Source organism: Candoia aspera, chromosome 7 (assembly GCF_035149785.1).
Source record: "Candoia aspera isolate rCanAsp1 chromosome 7, rCanAsp1.hap2, whole genome shotgun sequence".
Classification (NCBI taxonomy): Eukaryota; Metazoa; Chordata; class Lepidosauria; order Squamata; family Boidae; genus Candoia; species Candoia aspera.
The window spans coordinates 1,343,673-1,363,879 of NC_086159.1; the positions used below are offsets into that span (position 1 = coordinate 1,343,673).

A 20,207-nucleotide genomic window follows, 5' to 3' on the forward strand; every position below is an offset into this window, starting at 1 on the left:
ATTTCCTTCTGGTCTTGCAACCCCCCCCAGTCAGAGTGGGTCTAGTGCATTGGTCAGAATCTGTTTCTCTGTAGAAGATCTCCTGGATTTGCTGAGATCCAGATCCTTTTATCCCTGGAATCTCCTACACCCCACATGGAAGTCAGTCACAGCCACAACCCAGTTCCTACCAGTTTCTGATATAGATGAGGGTTGGGTACCACTGGGATCATTGGTGAAATAAAACTCTTGAAAACTTCAAAAGCAGACTGTTGTATGTAGTCTGGCAGCTGGTGGACTCTGTAGATTAAGGTCTTTTATCAAGGGGTTTATAAAACCCCTGCAGAAGATGCTCAAGTTCCCAGAAGCTCTATTGCGGTGCTGCTCAAGCTTGGCATCTTGAAGAGGTGTGGACTTCAACTCCCAGCATTCCCCAGCCAGCAAGGTGTAGAAACACTGGGTAGACATTCCACAAGCTCTGCCATGATCACCAGCTCTGGTCCAGTAGTTCTCTAGAGCCACGATCAGGGCAGATGCTGTGTGAATACAAGGGAGGGTTGGCTCCTTCCAGGGAGCTCCGTGTGAAGGCCGCCCGTCCGGGCCAGGAGTGGTTGAATGACTCACTCCTCCCAGCCTGCACTCATGAACCGAGGCCAGGCCTGTCTCCTAGCAACTCAGGAGAACCTGCTGATGTCGAGATCTCAGTGCTGAAGCATGACTTGAACAATGTGGAACAGATGCCAAGAACCATAGCTCGGGATGGGCACCCGGCCAGGGCTGCTTCTGCCAATCGTGGTCTTGCTGCAGTTGTGGGGGACACGGGGCTACAATCCAGAGAGTGAGTAAGGTCTGGAGATTTCTCGGGGGGGAGGAGGGGATCCCTGCTGAGGGCCACCCACTGGGGGCTCTCCAGCGGAGTCTCTGAGGCAGCGTGTCCTGTTTTAAGCCCCCCCAGGACTTCTCAATAGAATTGGGACACAGAGCATCATCCAGTTGCGGGAACGTGGGGAGAGCCTGTCTAAGGCCCTGACCTGATCTAGGCATCCTTTGCCCCTAAAACAGCAAGACATGAGGTCACCCTTGGTCCCCAATTATCCCAGCACCCAAAGAGGTCGCATTGCTTCTTGATAATTGCAAGGTACCCTTGAATGCAGCCCATTCTAACAATCTTGCCACGTTCAAGTGTTACCCTAACACTCTTAATTCCAGATCCAGAGTTCAGATTTGCTGTCTTCAGCAGCCACACACTCCTATGGGCTGTGAATCACCCACCCCAGGGCCTTGCATACTTCTTTCAGGAAGCACAACATGCCTCTTCTCTATAAATACCTGGGAACAGCGATAGGGCAAATGCCAGGAACAGCCAGATTTATGTGTCCCTTACATTTACTTGAGTTTTGCAAGTTCACATAGCAAGCACAAAACCTACAGGAAACAGAAGGAAGATACAAGAATATGAGCATATCCAGATGCAGATACAGGGGCAAGATGGCCAGTCTGCTCTGCATCTGGCTGGAAAGAGGCAAAGACGCTTGTGTTCCCTGGACAAGGAGAAAACCTAGAAGTCCAGTTGAGAGGATTAAGATGTGTGTTGGGAAAGTAGATGATAACACTCTTCTTTCAAGTGTGTAAACGCAAGGCTATTTTATTCCTTCAAAGTCCCTGGCTTTGATTGGTTGAAGTCCTCTTCTGCTTTGGCCTTTCCAGCAGGGTCAAAAAGTCAAGATGGTGCTTGTGGCAGGGCAAATCAAAACCCCACCCCTTTTTATGCGTGATACATGTAAAAAAGGGGGCAGGGCTTCCAGTGCATGACCCTTGCTACCATCTTGACTTCTTGAGCCCCCTGTGGACCCTCGAGCTTTCTCCAGATTGGACCTCCTGAGCTTGATGCCCTCAGGATTGGTTTGTTCATGGCATCCTTCTCTACCTTTTGGATCCCTCTGACTGGCAAAGGATACGCGGCATCTTCTTGGCACATCCAGACCTGGGAATGCCTGCTCGCTTCTCTGATTTGTCCTGCCAGGAATTCCTCTACCAACTCCAACCCCATCTTCTCCTATTTCCAAGAGACTGTAGTCCAACATGACTGTGTGATAGGCAACACAAGAAGGTCAAGAAGTATAACCTATACAATTCATCTCTTTCTCTAGTACTCAGCTACTTCGTGAAATTTAAGTTGGTTTAGGTTTGTCATAACCATTTACATTCTAACGTAAGTATAAAGACACCACATTCCCAGACGGGCTTCAATTAAAGCAGGAATAATAGCAGAGTTAATTTCTATCAATCAGCTCCTGGGGAGGGAAGAGGCAAAATTCACAAAACCAGTCCTGCCAAGCAGGCCCAAATTTCAACCCCACACAGCCAGCAATGAATGAATGCTGGGGGTTAGGGCATGTGAAGAGTGAGAATGTGACAAGAGCTGGTTTGGTATAAAAGTTAAGGTGCTGGGTGAAAAGCTGGGAAATGGTTGTCCTCCTCCACCCTTGGGCATGGAAACTGGCTGGGTGGCTTTGGGCCAGTCCCTTTCTCTCAACCCAGCCCACCTCATCATGTGGGGAAAATAGGAAGCAGGAACATTATTACCGGAAAGGAAGCTTGGCTAAAGATGTGGGGTTTCTGTCTAAGGTGGCCAGATCCTAAAATTTGACCCAGTTGTGAACCCATTGTTTCAACTTCCCCAGGATGCCCCCAGGAAACTAAAGTGTTGGCAGTTGATTCCTGGGAATATCACACTGCTTTGGGCAAAGGATGGTTGCCAGCAATGATGGCCCACCTCGAGATGCCAGGCGTGCATTTCTGGGCATGGGTTTTCTTGATGACTGAAAGGAGTAAAAGGATACCCTAAGTAACTGAATGTGAAAAAGGGATGCACAACCCAGCACTCACAAAGGTTGTGGTGGTGCATGCAACACCAGCACACTTAACCCACGTAACCTCAACACCCAATTAACCCTTTCTCTGGATTTGCACAAGAGATTAGATAATGGAGGAACCAAAGATGCTGAGTCTGCAGAACTTTCAGTGACATGGGCACACGCAGAACAAGGTTACAATTAACCATGCTTCCCACATAGTGTTAACACAACTACTATGTCTCTAACGGATCCCTTAATTGTGCAAATACATCCAAGCTACGAGTGTGCTTGTAAGAGGGTCTCTTTGGACAGTCCCTATAGTGTCTTCAGAGCATCCCCCACTCACCACTACAAGGCCTGCTCACTTTCTTGGCACGATGAAGGTTGGGTGATTCTAGAAGAAGCTATAAATTGCTAGTGAGGAAATGACCCAGGCAGGCTTTATTGATAAGTTAATAAAGTTTTCAGTGGCTCAACCAGAAATTAACCACTGGACAAGATGTAAGTGGCATTGATTCCTTACCACAGCCTGAGGCACCACCGCCAGCCCCCGAGGGTCTGTGCCGCAACTCAGAAAATAAGCACTGAAGAATGCCAGAATGTTTATTAAGGGCTCAGAGTTTCTAGGTTCCCAGGTGTGTTGGCAATTTATGGCACTCCAGCTGTGGCACTCCCAGCAGCCCTACCCAGCCTGCCCAGTGAGAGGAATGCTGGGAATTGTAGTCCAGCAGTGATTGGAGTACCATATGACTCCGGTTCTAAACACACACAGCACCAAGCAGAGGTGAAACTAAATGACTGATGGGAGCCCTTTCAATTAAATGACCATGGACAGAACCTTCTGGATCATGCCAAAGCCACTTCTGCCACTGCCTGTCCTACTTCCCTTCACAGCCAATCAGATGTCCCCAGTCAGAGAAGAAGGACATCAGGCATAACCATCTCCTGCTTATGCTTTGGAAGACTGTGGCCTCTGATCCTGGAGGTCACCCAGAGGCCTGATGCTCCGAAAGTCCATCTAACTCCCCTTTCAAGGTTCCTGCTGACTGAGTAACCACACACACACACAAACACACACACACAGTCTCAAATCATGTTACATTTTCTTCTTGAGGTGATAACTCCAGGCTTTGACCATCTTGCAGAGCAAAAAGTTCTGAAACAGCCATTCAAAAAACAATCAGTCCGTATTAAAGGTCTTCTTTTATTAGCCCAGGTCAAAGTCACAGTCCTGTGTGGAAACAGACATTTCCAACAATGTTCCACCAGGATGGGTAGCAAACAAGCCAAAAAGGAAGGGTGGGGAGTGGCTGATGTCAGGCCAGGGAGAGCAAGGCTGATGCGTAACCAGCAGAGTAACTGGAAGGATTGCCAATTTCTGCCCCAGCCCACCCTTCCTGATACCCATGTGGAGTCAGGTGCTATTGGAGACTGGGAACCCCATGATTGTTTGGTGGTTTCTACAAGAATCTGCTCTGGCAGTTCCACAAAGCTAGAGGGTGACTCTCTCAGCCCCAAGCTGACCCACACCTTTGTTTCCCCTCAGCCTGCGGGAAGCGGCCCTTGGCACCCAAGCATGGCAGGAGTGTGCGGATTGTGGGTGGCATCGACGCCTCGCCCGGAATGTGGCCTTGGCTGGTCAGCATCCAGATCCCCTCTTCCAAGGGACCTCGGCACTCATGTGGGGGGTCCCTCCTTGCCGAGCACTGGGTCCTCACCGCAGCTCATTGCTTCAAGACCAAGAAGAGGTGAGTATGGAACTGGCGTCTGACATGCCTCGGAGCCACATGTCTCTGGGGTGAGGGTGCTGGTGGGGTTGTCGATGGGTCACCCCCTGAAGCTTCTGTCCTGGGTGAGGAATATGTAGTTTTTCTGAGCAGGTGCATGATCCAATCAACCTTCAGCATGGGGTCTTCAGAGGCTGGTGTAAAGGAATATGGGGTTGGCCTCGGGGAAGGGAGGAATGAACCATTCAGGGGGGACTTGCAGAAAAGATGGCACAGTCCGCAGTTTGAAGGAAGCGTGAGAAAGAAACTGAAAATAACCCCACTTTGATTTTGTTCAGTACAAGATGGGACAGAAACTGACAGGCTTTCTAGATTCTGTTACTCTACCCTACAACAATGAAGTAGTATCCCTGAAATCCTGGCCATACCTGTTGCTTGACCTGACCTCACTCAAAGGGCTCACACCAGCCTCAGAGCCCATCCAAGCTTCCCTCTGTGCCATCGGACCCTAAACAAAATCGAGGTGGGGCTGCCTTGAGTTTCCTTCTCACACTTTCGCCTGTCTCCGGACTGCGTCCACGCTTGCCTGGGACCTTTCTGAATGGCTCTCTCCTTCCTTCCTCGAGGCCACCTGTCAGTTCCTTGACAGATGGCTGGGAATGATGAGGGCTGGGGTCCGACTTGTGCCAGGCTGAGAAACTGTCCTGTTGGGGCATGTTGCCAGGTCCACACTCTTTGTCCCAATGCCAGCAGCCCCATGGGCCAAGAACACGGGGAGGACTCTGGCCGACCGGACTTGGCAGGACTTCCCATGCGAGAAGTTCGCCCTCCTCCTGCTCCTCTACCCACTCACCCTGCCTCCTTTGCCATTCTCAGCCAGGGACTTCTGTTCACGTCCTCTGTGTCTCCTCTGGGACTGGGAGCCCACATGGGGTTTCTCTTCAGGGTCTCTGGCTGCCTCCACCCGCCCATGAACTGGGTTGGGAGCCAGGAACAGAACCTTTTCTCCCTAGCAGACACATGGCAGCAATGTTTCTTGCTGTGGCCCAGCATGTCTCGGCTTCTTCCTTTGCCTTAATCCACCGAATGCCACTCTCCTTCCTTGGCAGCCTGCCAACCTGGCCGGGCCAAAAGAGAGGCTGTCGGCTGTCGGGGCAACACTAACCTGGCCACAAGGAATTGTCATGAGTACTTACTGTTGCCTTACTTAGAAAGCACCCCTGTGGACAACCAGAGTTCGGGGAGAGCTCTCTAGGAAAGGTTCCAGTGGGTTTTATGCTAACCGTGCTCTGCTTTTCTGCAGCTCATTGCATCTTTGGCGGATTGTGGTGGGAGCAACAGATCTTTCCAAGTTGCCAGACAATGTGCAGCTACACTCTGTGAGCAAAGTGGTCCTCCACCAAGACTACAATCCCCTCACGGAGGATAATGACATCGCGCTGATAAAGCTGGACAGCCCCGTGACCTTCAACGACTATGTGCAACCAGCCTGCTTGCCTCGGGTCACGATGGGCTCTGAAACCAGCTTCACGAGCTGCTTTGTCAGTGGCTGGGGAATCACTGCCCAAAACAGTAAGAAGATGGGCTTCCATAGGGCAGAACGAGAGCTTTGAAAATCCCACCGGGCAGATAAGATTGAGGCCTGCTGACTTCCTAACTGGCTTTTCTTTTCTGCTGAAGCATGAAGTGTTTACTTACCCCCCTCCCTTCAGATCTGACAGAACAAGGGTTAGCCAAAGTTTCTCTTAGATTACATGCAGGTTGTGCTGCGTGTGTGTATGTGTGTGTGTGTGTGTGTGTGTGAGAGAGAGAGAGAGAGAGAGTGAGTATGTTTCTTCTAGTTGGCTTATGCAAACCTTGGGAAGATCCAAAGATGTTATGACGCTCTAGCTCATACCATGAGCTGCCCTCTCAAACTAGGGATCAAATAAGTTATTGTTCTTTAGATACTTGTGGTGGTTTTGTCTTTGTTTCTTAAATAGTCAGGGGCAGGGGGTGTTGGGACAGGAGGAGTTATGAACAGCAACTCTGTGAGAAGGTAGAAGCCAAACTAATCTTCTCCCTTTACTCGGAGGTGTGAAGACCTCTGATGTCTTGCAGGAAGCCAAAGTGAATATTCTGGAGACGAAGAAATGCAACAGCAGCCAGTGGTACAGCGGGGCCATGAGTCTTCACACCTTGTGTGCTGGATATGAGGAAGGAGGGATTGACACTTGCCAGGTAAGGGACCCCCTGCTCTAACTCCGACTGGTATGGCTCACGAGGGCGCCCACCAGAGAGACATCATGGGATCCTAGAACTGGAAATGAACATTAAGGCATTCAGTCTAACCACTGCTGGGTGCAGAAATCCAAGTTAAAGCTTCCATGGCAGATGGTTGCCCCGGCTCTGCTAGAATCCTTCAGGTTCTGCTCAGCTCCACTAGTCCTGCTCTTTCACAATTTTTTGATCCTCCATATAGCTGAAGATCTCTGAGTAACGTATATAAATGCAGAACAATTTTTTTTAAACAACAATAACAACAATAAACCTTCCAGGGATTATCACCTTGATGTGGTGGGCATCCAGTGAGATGCCAGCAGGAGCCCCTGGTAGGAGTGCCCATAAGTCGAAAGGGAATGACTGCTGGTGGGCTCTGCAAGCATAATCAAAGGCAACTCAGAGCGTGGCAAACAGTCTACTGCAGCTTTGCCAGGAGGGCTGAACATAGCTGAAACAGACAAACTTCAGTGCTGGATGATGAGACTTCCAGCTTGGAAGGCCCTCCGTTAGTTCCTGGGATGAATGTTGACCTTTCGGGAAAGAGCGGGAGGTGATGACCAGATCAGGTCACAGCTGCAAGGAAGTCTGGTCACTGGGAATGCCACTACCGAAAGAGGAGTTCCTTGTTTTCAAGGACACATACAACTGGGACATGGGATGTGAGAAGCATGAAATAGCGATCCTGCTGTAACATGGACCAAGCATTGGAGGTCTGAACAAAGGTTTTTTTTAAAAATTAAAATATCCTAAAAATGTGATCTCTGGGCTCCCAGCCAAAGTGACCAAGAAGAGGTAGGCAAAGGATTATACAGGGGATAGAAAAGGGGCAACAACAGTCATGGATAATTAACTGCATCACCTAGACAGGAAATGCCCCAACTCTGTAAGGTGGTCAGCCAGAGCTAGCCTTGGTCTTGTGGTCCTCCCGGATCTACCTCCCTTCCTATTTTATGCTGAAGCGACCCTTTCCACACGGCCCCGCGAGGTGCGAGTCTGCTGCTTGTTATCTGCTTGGGCCTCGTTCACCAGGGTGACTGCCTCGCCATCAGTTTAAAGGGCAACCTCTTTCTTAGCTCTGCGCAATTTTCCGCTGACACAGGAAGTATGATTCCAACAGAAAAATCGATGACTTACCTAAGAAAACCTACTTTTTAAAAACATTAGCTTTTAAACTCCACGTTACCCCATTTCTTTTGTCTCCCCAGCAAGTACAGATTCATAAGAAGGGGTTTCAACTGAGTCATAAGGAGACCATCCTAGCAAAGGGGGAAGATAAGTTTGGGAGGGTCAATGAAAACTTTGGGAACAAGAAAGGCCAGAACAAGTACAGCCTGTACCACGACAATTGGGGAGACGAAATGCTCCCATATACGGCCAGCTCATGAAAACGCCAACAGGACAAGATCTCATGGGGAGTAAGTCCTAAAGTCCAGGCTGGACAATTTCAGATGTTTGCTAATGTAAGTGGGAGGGCATCAGACCAGGGTATGTTGTACTCTTGGCTAATTTAGCAACTGAAATGGCATCCGCTTTCCTAGTTAGGAACGCCTCCACCTGTTTAGAAAACATACAAACAAGAACTGGTTTGCCCCCCTTTGTCCGTGGTAAGTCAAGAAAGTCCATCTGTAAACTCAAAAAGGGGGCCTCAAGTTATCCTACTGCATGCTGTGGTGGCCATAATGTGCTGCCCGGACAGTTTGTGAGGCATAAAACAGAAATAACAGAACGTATTGCCCGTATCAACCAGGGGCAAACTAAGCTTGGTGCAACTGGAGCTTCATGCCCTCCCTCCCTGGGTGGCCCATTGTGTGTGCCAGCCTAGTAAGGGTAGGCAATGATTTCTGGGGACTGCCGGGTCATCTGTCAGTGGCCCTTCAAAGTTCAAAGTTATCTTGAAAACAACGTTTTCATTTTTTCTGCCCCTGGAGCCTGCTTTGCAGGTCAACCAGTTTGTTCCGGGAGGGAGGGGCAAGTGCAGGACCAGACTGTTACCAGAATTTTAACTACTGCTGTTGCCTTCAGCGTTTGCAGAGTCCAGCTTGTGGAGTCCTCGGTGCTCGCTGAGTTTGATTGTTTTCTTGCAGATGTAAACGTTTCTCTTCAATTAGAGCCCAACCTGTAAGAAAAATACCCCACAGGGCACTTTTGAGTTCCATGTTGTTGTGTAAGACCCTTGTGGCCACACCATTTTGTTCATGACAGTATGATACAAAAGCCGGTTTGTGATTTGGGGGTCCCAAAGCAGGGGGGTGGGTGAAAGCTGTTTTCAGGGTCTGGAAAGCAGTCCCACGCCCTCGCTCCAGTTAAGGGGAACATCTTTCTTAATGAGGGGCACAAAGAACAGCAAGCCTGGTTGCTGACAGGACCCCACAACCCCAAGGGAGCACCGGAGCTTGAGAAAGCAAGTAGGGGCAGCAAGAGCCATCCTGGGGGCAGCAGCCATGGACTCCTGCTGACAAGGAACGTCTCGAACAAGAAACTCTTACCAAGGAACCCCCAAGGGGAAAACCACACCCCCACCCCACCCACATGGGCAGGGCAAGCTTCGGTATATAAACAGGCAGCAAACCCCACCCTCCCTCGCACTGACGATGCTGCCCCATTGGGTCATGCAACATCTGCCAGCCAACAGCCAAGCTCGGAGAGCACCAAAGACCCCACAAGAAACTCTTCACTTGTTCCGCCTTCCCTAATTTTTGCAATGGGTTTGGCCCCTCCACCGCCACTTTCACCTCTGACATCTTCCCTCCACTGCCTCCTAGCTGCTTTACCAATCAGCACCGGGTTCACAAACATACAGGTAGTCCTCGCTTCGTGACCATTCATTTAATGACTGTTCGAAGTTATGATGGTGCTGAACAAAGTGACTTACAACCGGTCCTCACACTTACAAGCATCGCAGCATCCCTGCAGTCACACGGTCAAAATTTAGGCGCTTGGCAACTGGCTCACACGTACAACGATTGCAGCATCCCAGGGTTGCATGATAGCTATTTGTGACTTTTCCAGCCGGCTTCCAACAAGCAACATCAATGGGGGAAGCCAGATTCGCTTAAAGACTGTATGTTTCACTTAACGACCACAGTGATTCACTTAATGACTGCAGCAAAAAATGTCATAAAATTCGGCGTGACTCACTTGCTTAGCAATGGAAGTTCCAGTCCCAGTTATGGTCGTTAAGCAAGGACTACCTGTACACAGATCTGAAGCATCCTCAGCTTCCTCTCAACACCCCTCACCTCTTGACGTCTCCATCTTTCCCCACCTACCTCTCCTGATTAAGGCCACCCCACAACCCCTGAAGGTGCGACTCCTTGCTCCCAAGCACTGGAGCTGCCCCCCTCTTGGAGATATCTACCCTCCTTTGACCGACATCCTTAGCCAACAATGGTTTCTTCAGGTATTTTGATAGTTCCACATCTAAAGGGCCCTTGCAGGAGAACTGAGGCACAATCTCCCATCCGCTTGCGCCCTACAGCAGTTTTCAAGAAAGAGCCACCTGTTCCCCATGCTTAGAGGCCATTGCCATGGCGGGGGTCCCCTTTGCACACAGTCCACCCTGAGAGCCCTTTGTCACCCTCTGCCCCATTTTGTTACAACCCTTTATTACAGCAGACACCCTCCTTGGTCGGTAATATGATCTGCCCATTCTTGCACCAGCGCAGTCACTACTGAGGCTGGCCACACAGTTTTCCAGCCGAAGAAGGCCACCGGGTGGGGCTTCCCACACCTCTGGTGGGCAGGGGCAAGAGATCCAATGGGCAGCCTTGGTCAGAGGTGGGGAAAAAATCTGAACATTTCACTCTCAGCAAATCAACCTAAATCTTCTCCTCTACTGAAATCACACAGAAATTCATCACACGTAAGGACATGGGAATCAACACCCAGCCCTGGTACACCTGGATTTATCTGGGGGTATCAGACACACAACCTTCAATGGTAAATGCCACTGAATCCCAGCATGCCCCAATCTTATACTGATCCCGGCACTCTGTCCAAAATGGAACTGACCTGACTCGCTGTGACTTTGCCAGCCCTTCTTCTTGTCAGTGGCACATCACCCCTGACTTCCTCCTGTAGAATTGGAGGTGAGACACAAGCTTGCCCTACTTCAGACTTGCTCCCGCAGAGTCCTCTACGTTTCCCCACTCAGGATCTCCGAGTAGTTCCAGGTAGAAGGGGAGGCGAGTCAGAGAAAATAGCCTGCTGGCCTGCAACGGGCAGGGGCACGTCCTGAGGGCTGCACTTGCCTAGATCACACTATCCTGCCAAGCTATGCCAGGCTGTTGTGGAAAAAATAGTGATCCACTATAATATGTACCAAAGCAGTAGAGATTTGAAACCACAGGTTTTTAAAATTGTTATTTTTTTTTAATCCGTTCAATCTTGTCTGATTCTCAGAGAGTGCCTGGACAAGTCCCTGCAGTTTTATTGGCAGGTTTTTCAAAGTGGTTTGCCATTGCTTCCTTCCTGGGGCTGAGAGAAATGACTGGCCCACGGTCACCCAGCTGGCTTCGTGCCTAAGGCGGACTAGAACTCCCGATCTGCCAGTTTCTAGCCTGATGCCTTAACCACGACACCGTACTGGCTCTAATTGTTACTAAAATATTATTAAATACCCTAAACTGTGATCACTGGGCTCCCAGCCAAAGTGACCAACAGACCCAGCACTATGCTGAAGCGACCCTTTCCACACGGCCCCGCGAGGTGCGAGTCTGCTGCTTGTTATCTGCTTGGGCCTCGTTCACCAGGGTGACTGCCTCGCCATCAGTTTAAAGGGCAACCTCTTTCTTAGCTCTGCGCAATTTTCCGCTGACACAGGAAGTATGATTCCAACAGAAAATCGATGTCTTATCTAAGAAAACCTACTTTTTAAAAACATTAGCTTTTAAACTCCACACAAAAACAATGGGATGTTGTTAAAGCCGAAATGTAGCGTACTAAACCAGGTGCTTAAATGGATCGGACTGGGCCACTTTCAATCAGATGGTTGGGTGATAAATGCTATCTAGGGCATGAGACCGTATACATGAATGGAGAGGCCCTGATACCCCAAAAGAAAATGGGTATGTTCTTGGCCGTAACCCAATAAATAATAGGATCGTATACATTAGAATTCATGGATATCCAGGGAGCATCAGTATTATCGGACAGGAATATGCACCTACCATAGATGCAGCGGTAGAAGAGCTGGACTTCCAAGGAGAATGGCAAGAGAGGCTACAAAAGGACACAGTACTACTGATGGGTGACTGGAAAGCAAAGGTGGGGGAAATGGAGGAACCAGGCAACCGCAGAATACAGCCTAGTCAGCCAGGACACTTCCAGGGGCAAATTGTGGAACTGACCATGAATTAATGGTGTCGAAGTGAGAAAGCATGCTAGCAAGGTTTGACCTCAGGACGTGGAGTTAGAACCTCCGATCAATCTAAGGAAACGATTCAGTATGTTCAAGTTTTGGAAAACAGCACCTGAGGAACGATGGGAAGGGATAAGAGAACCATGAAAATGAGTTGTTGTTCTTCTTCTTCTTTAAATTTATAGGCTGCTCAGCTCCATCATGACTGAGCAGTATATAATAGAAAATAACTTAAAACAGTGAAACAATGTTCCTCAAATTTCATGTTCCCAATATTTCAAAGAGGAAAAGATCCAAGTGACTTTCAGAGGGAGCTACCAAAAAAGCCACTGAAAGATGGAGGAGGCAACCTTGGGCACCAAGAAGGATGTAGGACAACTGAATCAGGCTTCCAATGTCAAGCAAAAAGGACAAGGAATCAAGACTGTAATCAAGACTATTAACAATTAGAAGAAAATTACAAGGAAGGAAGGAAGGAGAAATCACAGGAAAGCTTACAGTTGAGATAGGAATACTCAAGAGTAATCACAGAAGAGACCTAATGACTTTAAAGGAAGAGGGAAAGACTCTATCACTCGTTGCAGGGAGTGAGAATATATTCAGGAACTGGTTCCACTACAACTCTGGAGCAAACTTATTTATCACAGCTTTGAGTTCTATGCAGCACCCCAGGCACATGGACTGCATGTATATATGCCTTCATCGTGCCTGCCATGAAAGAAGAAATCCAGCCAACTCACATCTTGGAGCTTCCTCAAAGCAGCCTCCTGAATTCAGAGCCGAGTGCCTGAAGGCTTGAGATGTATTGCTCGGCCGTGTAGGAAATCTGCCAGCACCAGGCACAGATAAGACACTCACCGAGAGGTGCATGGAAGCTGCGCTGCTCAAAAGGGTGCTGAATGGCTAAGATCGTGCTTGTAAGTAGACATACTCCTAATTTTTAGGAGTAATTTCACAGGAAGGTAGTGCTTTATTATGTCTATGTTACTTTATATTACACGTCATTAGGAGTTTTTAGGCTGTGTAATTTTACAGAAGTGCAGAAAAAGAAAGCTACAGGAGAAGAGGCCGTTAAAAGCTAACAGCTGTACATCAATACATGTGGAACGGGACTGCAAGAGACTTGAAAAGGTTGGTTTGCATTTGTACCGTGCACTGCAGAAGGGAGAAGCAAGAGCATGTGGGCATTACTGAATAATTACATGGATTCCTTACACAAGCCAAATGTGGCTTTAGGTCTCGCAAAGAAGAGTACAGTCATTCAGTGAGGGAGAAATGCCCAACAAGCAAACGGATTTTGGAAAAGGCAGGAGAGCGCGAGATCAGGTAGCTGAGGTCAGAGGGTCAATGGAGAGAGCAGGAAAGTGCCTGGAAGGGGCTGATTTTTGCTTAACCACCCACCAGAGGCCTTGGGCTGTGCCGAACGTTCAAAGGGCTCTGCTTGTCGTGGAGACCCTGATGATCCTTCACGGCGTCTTTCCAGTGGACGAGGAACTGCTGTAAGAGCTGAATTTGGGGAAATCAAGTGGTTCCCAGTAGGAAAAGGTCCACATGGACAGGGATGAGCGTTGTTCCCAGACAAGGCAGCAAATATTTTACACAGAGAGCACACACGGAAATAAACCTGGAATCAAAACAAACAATTTGAGAAATGCCAAGGACAGCAGTTTATTAGCCAGAAGTGAAGAAGACAAAGACTTACCATTAAAATAAGACTTGAAAGTAAAAAAGTCTTAAGGTCAACTATTTATTTGTTTGCTCTTAAAGTTATAGGCTGCCCGACTCTCCTCAACACTCTGAGCAGCACGCAATGGAAAACCATATAAACAGGACCAATAGTCGGTGTCTAGAAAAAGATAGCCACAAAGTCAAACACCCCACCTGGGTCTGCCTGGGGGAAGAGGTGGATTTAATGGTTCGTTTAAATAAAGCAAGGTGGGGGCTGAATAAATATCGGGGGGGGCGTCATTCCAGAGGGCAGGTGCTGTGACAGAGAAGGCCCACTTCCTGGATCTCATCAGGTGGTGCTGTTTAATCATGGAGACCAGGCACTGGCCAACTCTGCAGGGTCGTATGGGACCGGGTCCCTCAGATATCCAGGCCCTGTGCCATGCAGGGCTTTGTGGGTGAGAGCCACAGGGAGCCAGCGCAGCTCACAGAGCAGTGGCGTAACATGGGTGAGCTGAGGTGTGCCCAAAACTGCCCACAAGCCCCATTCTGGATCAGCTGCAGCTTCTGAGTGATCTTCAAGGGCAGGCCCACCTAGGGTGCACTGGAAGAGTCCACATGCAAGGTGGCTCTATGCCACTTGCGCATAACTGCAGCAAGACCGTGTCCCCTGGGTTGCCCCTTGGCCTCACTGTACTGCCCTCGTATTGTTCCCAGCCCATATTTTAATCAGCTGTCTCTCTATTAAGGTAGTGTTTTCCAGCAAGGGAAGACTCATTGACTTTGAGCATGTGAGGTGGGAGACGGATTAGAAAAACAATGACAGGGCTGTCCAGATCTGAGGGAAGTGGAATAAGAGGAAATAGAACACTGGTGGAGAGCATCAAAGTACTACACGACATTCACTGGAAGAACTTTGAAAGTTTGAACTGGGGAGCATTTGCCTGTTCTGTCACCAAGCGTTGAGACCAACTTGATGGCTAATAATAATAATGATAATAATGTCCTAATAGAAACTGATAGTCTTGGTGCATAGCCCCCAAGATTTAACTGTGGTTGAAAAGAAGAAGGTGTGGATAATTGATATGGCAATACCAGGGGACAATAGGATAGAAGACAAAGAAGATCACAAAGTATCAAGATCTGAAAATCAAAGTTGAAAGGTTATGGCATGAGCTGGCCATGGTGGTCCCAGTGGTTATCGGCATACTGGTGCCATTCCAAAAAGCCGTGGGCGGCACTTAGAAAATCTGTGCATCAACAAAATTTCCATCTGTCAGTTCCAAAAGGCCACCTTGCTTGGATCCACACACATGCCACGCCAATACGACATCCCAGGTTCTTGGGAAGAACTCAGTGTGAATGAAGGCCAACAGCAGCTAAAGAGCTGGCAGCTGTGATTTCACATTGTTGTGTATATAATAATTAAATAATAATGATTACAACATAAATTACAACATAATTCTATTTGCAAAAAGAGACTGCAAAAATTTGGAAGAAGTCAATATAGCAGTACCCATTCTTATTGGGGCACTAGGTTCAATCTCATGAAGCACTGGGTGTTGTCTTTGTCACTTTGCCAGCAGAAGGTCAGTGTCACCCCCATGGAACCTGGTGGGGGTGCCCTCTGGACCGGTGCTGGATGCCAGCCCACTGACACTCTTTTGAACTTGGGGACTGGCAGCTCAGCCTTCTGACCTGTTATATCTTGTTCCTCTACTGGGTAGGGGGTGGACTGGGGTGATGGGGTATGTGAGGAGATCGCCCTGAAGCTGACTTCCTCCCCTTGGGGCTGCTGAGTGCCTAAGGCAGGTGAACCAGGAGGTGGGGTTGAAGTGCTGTTGTGAAGGCCTGGGGCAAGTGTGGTATTTTGGTGTGACTGGTTGTAGAGAGCATTGTATGCTATGCTGTTGGCTGGCAAACCACGACAGCTGTGCAAGATGCTTATTTACATTGAACCTTCCTTGAACTTCCATAGTGGATAAGGTTGTAGCAAAAACTTTCCTCACAAGGCAACACGAGCTGTAACCTGAGCTGTGCCAGGAGGCTATCAGGGGGGTTACATGAGGTATGCATTGCTATTTAGACCAATCAGCCTTCTGCTATGTGAATTACTGTTTTAGTGCACTTGCTTAGCTGGGGGAATAATAAAAGAGAGCTTACGGCTTGAATCGGGGCTCTCATCCCGAGGAAGTTGTGTCTGTGCATTCTTCCTACATTCTTCATGAGAGACCACAAGCTCTCATCCTGAGAAAACTTGCAGCCTGTGTATCCTTCATGAGAGACCACCACAACTGGTAAGGGAATGAGTGGGATGAATGGATGCCTTCACCTGGGACGGACCTGGGGGGATATGAGGGGGAGATATGGTGGGATCCTGGGTGCCTTCGAGGAGGGCAGTCTTGCTCGTTGAATGCGATCCCACCATGCAGCCCACAGGATCTGCTCTCAAGCTGCTGAATGCCAGGCTGGTCTGCAACAAATGACTAAGCCCCGGGTAGGTCTGAACCACCAAGAAGAAAACTGCCCAACATTTGGTATAGAGGTAACAATAACAACAACAACAACAACAACAGACATGTGCAGTCAGTCTTTTGAGGTAGGCCAGGTCAGGAAACAGGCACCACAGGGATTCCAGGAAGGCCCTTTATTGCTGTAGGGTAGAGTTTAAAAAAATCTTGAAAGCCGGTCTGAGTCTCTCTTGGCCCATCTTATACTAACCATGTCATGGTGGGGACCACCCTGATCAGGCGAGAACCCGCGCAGGTCTCCTTGTTCTGCCTGCGCTCAGCCCAAATGCTCTGGGGCCGCCTTGCATGCTCCTTGGCCTCCTCGGCCTCGGGGGCCAGATTGCGAGGGCCCCCCGGAGGCCGGAATTCGTCTGGGGCTTCTTGAGCAGCTTCCTTTGTCTCAGGCTCCTTTGAAGCTGGGCCGGCCACCACGCGCTTCCACGGAGGAGGAAGTCTCCAGGGTGGGAGAAGAGGAGACGAGAGGATGGGGCGCCACTTAATAAAGATGTAGGCTTTGATCACAGTTATTGCAGCAAGACCATCGCCGTGTTTGAGGGAGGCTGAACTGATATATCACAGACTGCCTCAGCACCTCCTGTTCTTCCAGCGCTGGCTCTTAGAAGTGGGGATGTTAAGATCAGAGCCTGTGGGAGCTGGGAGTAACCCCCGTCCCGTTTCCCTTTGCCCAAGTGACGTTTCCCCCGCTTGCTCTCTCTACAGGGGGATAGTGGAGGGCCGTTGATGTGCAGGACGCCCCCCACTTCTCTGTTCTACGTGGTTGGGATCACCAGCTGGGGCAAGGGCTGTGGTGAGGCCAACAGTCCAGGTATTTACACTTCCGTCCGGCATTTCCTTGAATGGATCCTGGGAGAAATGATTGAAATAGATGGAGGAACAGCCACCGAGAAGCAACATCCCCAAAAGCATACAATGGAAGACTCTGTCACACTCCTTCCTGTTGAAACAGCGACTTTGCAACCCCCAGAAGACCTCCTGGAGGTAAACTTCACCTACAGCTCTCCAGAGCTTTCCACTGAACGCAACGATGGCGATGATCACCAGCAGGACAAGTCTACTTTGAAGGCTCTGTTGGAAGAGACGGAGCCCACAATTGCTTTGCAAGCCCCCTTTTTCCCCCCCAGATTTTTACCTCCATCTATAGAGCCTCCATATATCCCTCTGGAGCAATCTGTCACTTTGGAACCACCCTTCTATCCTAAGGAAACCCCTCCTACAGCACCAGCGCCCCCTTATATCCCCAAAGAAACCCCTCCAACGTCTCTGATGGCTCCGTACATTCCTCCTGAAGTGAGGGTGAGTGTGGAGCCTCCGTACATTGCTGAAGAGGAGCCCTACGTCACTCCGGAGCCCCCCATTCTGCCCACAGAGCCCGTATATGTATCCCCCCAACCAGCTGATGAGAGAGCTGCCTATAGCTTTTTATCTGAGCAGACCTCCTTTGGAAGCACCCCAGAACCCCCACCTATTCTTCCAGAAGAGCCCCCATATATTCCCCCACGAAAACCCCACCCTGCTGATGGCCCCCACACTCCTCCGCATCTTCCGTATGACTCCCTGGCGAGAGAGGTCCCTCTGGAGCTCCCCTACATTCCTCCGGAGAAACCCCTCCCTATTGAGCATCCTTATACCCCCCTGGAGCCCCGATACACTCCTCCAGAGCCCCCCTTGGTTCCTTCAGAGAGACCTGCGGTTCTGGACTACCCCTACACTCCCCCAGAGAAACCTCGCCCCATTCTGCGCCCTTACACTCCCCCGCAGCCCCTCTACACTCCCCCGCAGCCCCCCTACACTCCTGAAGAGGCGACTGCTCTCCTGGAGCAGCCTTACGTTCCCCCAGAGAGGCCTCCACATATGAGGCATCCTCATGCTCCTCCGAAGCCACTCTTGGCTCCTGTGGGGTTCCCCTACTACCCTCCAGAGGCAGCAGCGTCTCTGGAGGACTTGGACGCTCCTCCAGAGAAAATTCACTTTTTATGGCCCCGATACGTCCGGCGAAGGAAAACTCACTCACTGGAGCCCCCGAAGATGCCCCAGATGGATGGCCCTCAGCAGCCCTTAGCTGGCCCCCCTGCTGGCCAACGCATGCAGGAACTGCCTGTGGGCTTGGAGCCCCCACATCTCATCCCAGGGACACTTGGCTCCCGCCAGTGGCAAGCGGTTCCTCCGGGCAAACTCTGAAATCCTCTCATTTGTCCAAGGTGTGACGAATGGGGCAGCACCCAGAACAGTAGGTGGAGCACATGCCCTCTCTGCCTGAAACCTTGGAGACCCACCGCTAGCCAGAGGAGATACGATGGGACTCAAACCATCGGTGGGTGGACTCAGAAGGAAGCAGCAAATTCTGATCTACCCTGTTGGAGCCCCTTCACGAGCACAGTCACGAAGCTGGTTTGCTGCTTCCACTTTTGCAAGCTGCCTTTGTTTCTTGTAATGGATTTTTTTTTTAAAAAAGGATGCTATTTGAGCTGCCCTGGGAAACATTTTTAAGGGAAGTTATATAAACAAACAAATCTGACCTGCAGCTTGGAAGTCCTTATTTCTCTTCTTGCATCTGGCAGAACTTGAGGGAGATATGAGTTGTAGACACTCAGCTCATCCGGGATGGTCAGCATTCAGATACCTTTCAGGTCCAGTTTTCTGCCTATCTCGAGGGGCTTGCTCTTTGGAAGCAAGTGGATCCTTGCTGGGGCCCATCGCTCCCAAGATAAGGCCACAAAGAATTTCCCAGAGAAAGCTCCCCATACATTCCTCTGAACCCAGGAACCTCTTGGGAGACTGCTGTATCTCTAGAGGTCTTAGCAAGTTCTCCAGAAAGAAATCATATTTTGTAACCACCACAGAAAGGTCAGAGTTTACCCGAGTCCCTTTACACCCCCTCCAAAATAAAACAGAAGTTTTGCAGCTCCTGAATTTTTCAGAATCTCCAGGCTTCCTCCCTGTGATGACTCTGCCATCCTGTAGATTACAACGTTCTGGACAGTTTGCTTCCCTTTAATCCATCACGTTCATGAAAGCTTTTTAAATATAAATTTTATTCAAATTTTTTTTAAGAAAAGGGGACATGGGGGACCCTTTGGGATGGGTGCCTTATCCTGTGGTACAGTCCCTTTTCTTCTTGTACCTCAGGGGTCCTTGCTCACCCCCAAACAGTTTGGGGGCTCCACTTTCTCCTGCTTTTCTTCTGAGCACTGTTCCACACAACACTCTTCAGGTGACTGTCCTTTCAAAGACAATGGAGGAGGACGCACAGGCCCTATGCTGCTGCACACACTGTGGCTTTTACATGTATAAAGGGCTAATCATATTTATAATCTGATTCTTTTATTTAAATCCTCTGGCTTCAGGTCTCAAACTAGACCTCCAGAAAGGGGGCTTGCTAGGCAACTCCTTCTCCAAGCCTGTGAGTACAGGTTGTCCTTGTTTCCCATGCTGGCAGGGGAATTCTGGGAGTTGAAGCTCCTACATCTTAAAGTTGCTGAGATTGAGAAACGCTGCTCTATAGACCTGCAAAGGTCATAAATGCAAAGACTGGCCACAAAGTTACTTTTTCATCCCTGTCGTAACTGCGAACGGTTGCTAAATGAGGCAGTTGCTAAACAAGGACGACCTGTATAACATTTCACTCTTAAGAGGGGGTGCAAAAGAGGAAGCCTTGGGGCTGCAGGCAGTTGGACAGCCTCTTTTCTGTGACCCCCAGAGCCCACTCAGAAAGACATTTGGGCCATTTTGCAATGTTTGAGGAGGTTAAAGAACGAAATAGGTGAGTCTGTCGTGCAGTGACATAAGGCATTCCCTTTTGTGGTGAACACGGAGAAGGGGTGAG

The 20,207-nt window shown here is 49.4% G+C and overlaps 1 protein-coding gene across 1 annotated transcript; it reads left to right on the top strand.

Annotated features, from left to right (window-relative positions):
- Window positions 1–571: 571 nt before the first annotated feature.
- LOC134501132 (uncharacterized) lies at window positions 572–18,562 on the top strand. The gene is made up of 5 exons (XM_063308740.1): window positions 572–817; window positions 4,384–4,585; window positions 5,868–6,136; window positions 6,639–6,784; window positions 17,084–18,562. Exons 1-5 carry the CDS (start codon window positions 739–741, stop codon window positions 18,560–18,562), a joined length of 2,175 nt encoding a protein of 724 aa, XP_063164810.1. The 5' UTR covers window positions 572–738.
- The last annotated feature ends 1,645 nt before the right edge of the window (window positions 18,563–20,207 follow it).

What these genes read in the sequence shown, in the direction of transcription:
- LOC134501132 (XM_063308740.1), top strand. Translation starts at nt 739, where the DNA reads ATGGGCACCCGGCCAGGGCTGCTTCTGCCAATCGTGGTCTTGCTGCAG. An exon ending in GGGAATCACTGCCCAAAACA is followed by an intron (nt 6,137 to 6,638) that starts GTAAGAAGATGG and finishes CTTTACTCGGAG; the next exon opens with GTGTGAAGACCTCTGATGTC. An exon ending in GAGGGATTGACACTTGCCAG is followed by an intron (nt 6,785 to 17,083) that starts GTAAGGGACCCC and finishes CTCTCTCTACAG; the next exon opens with GGGGATAGTGGAGGGCCGTT.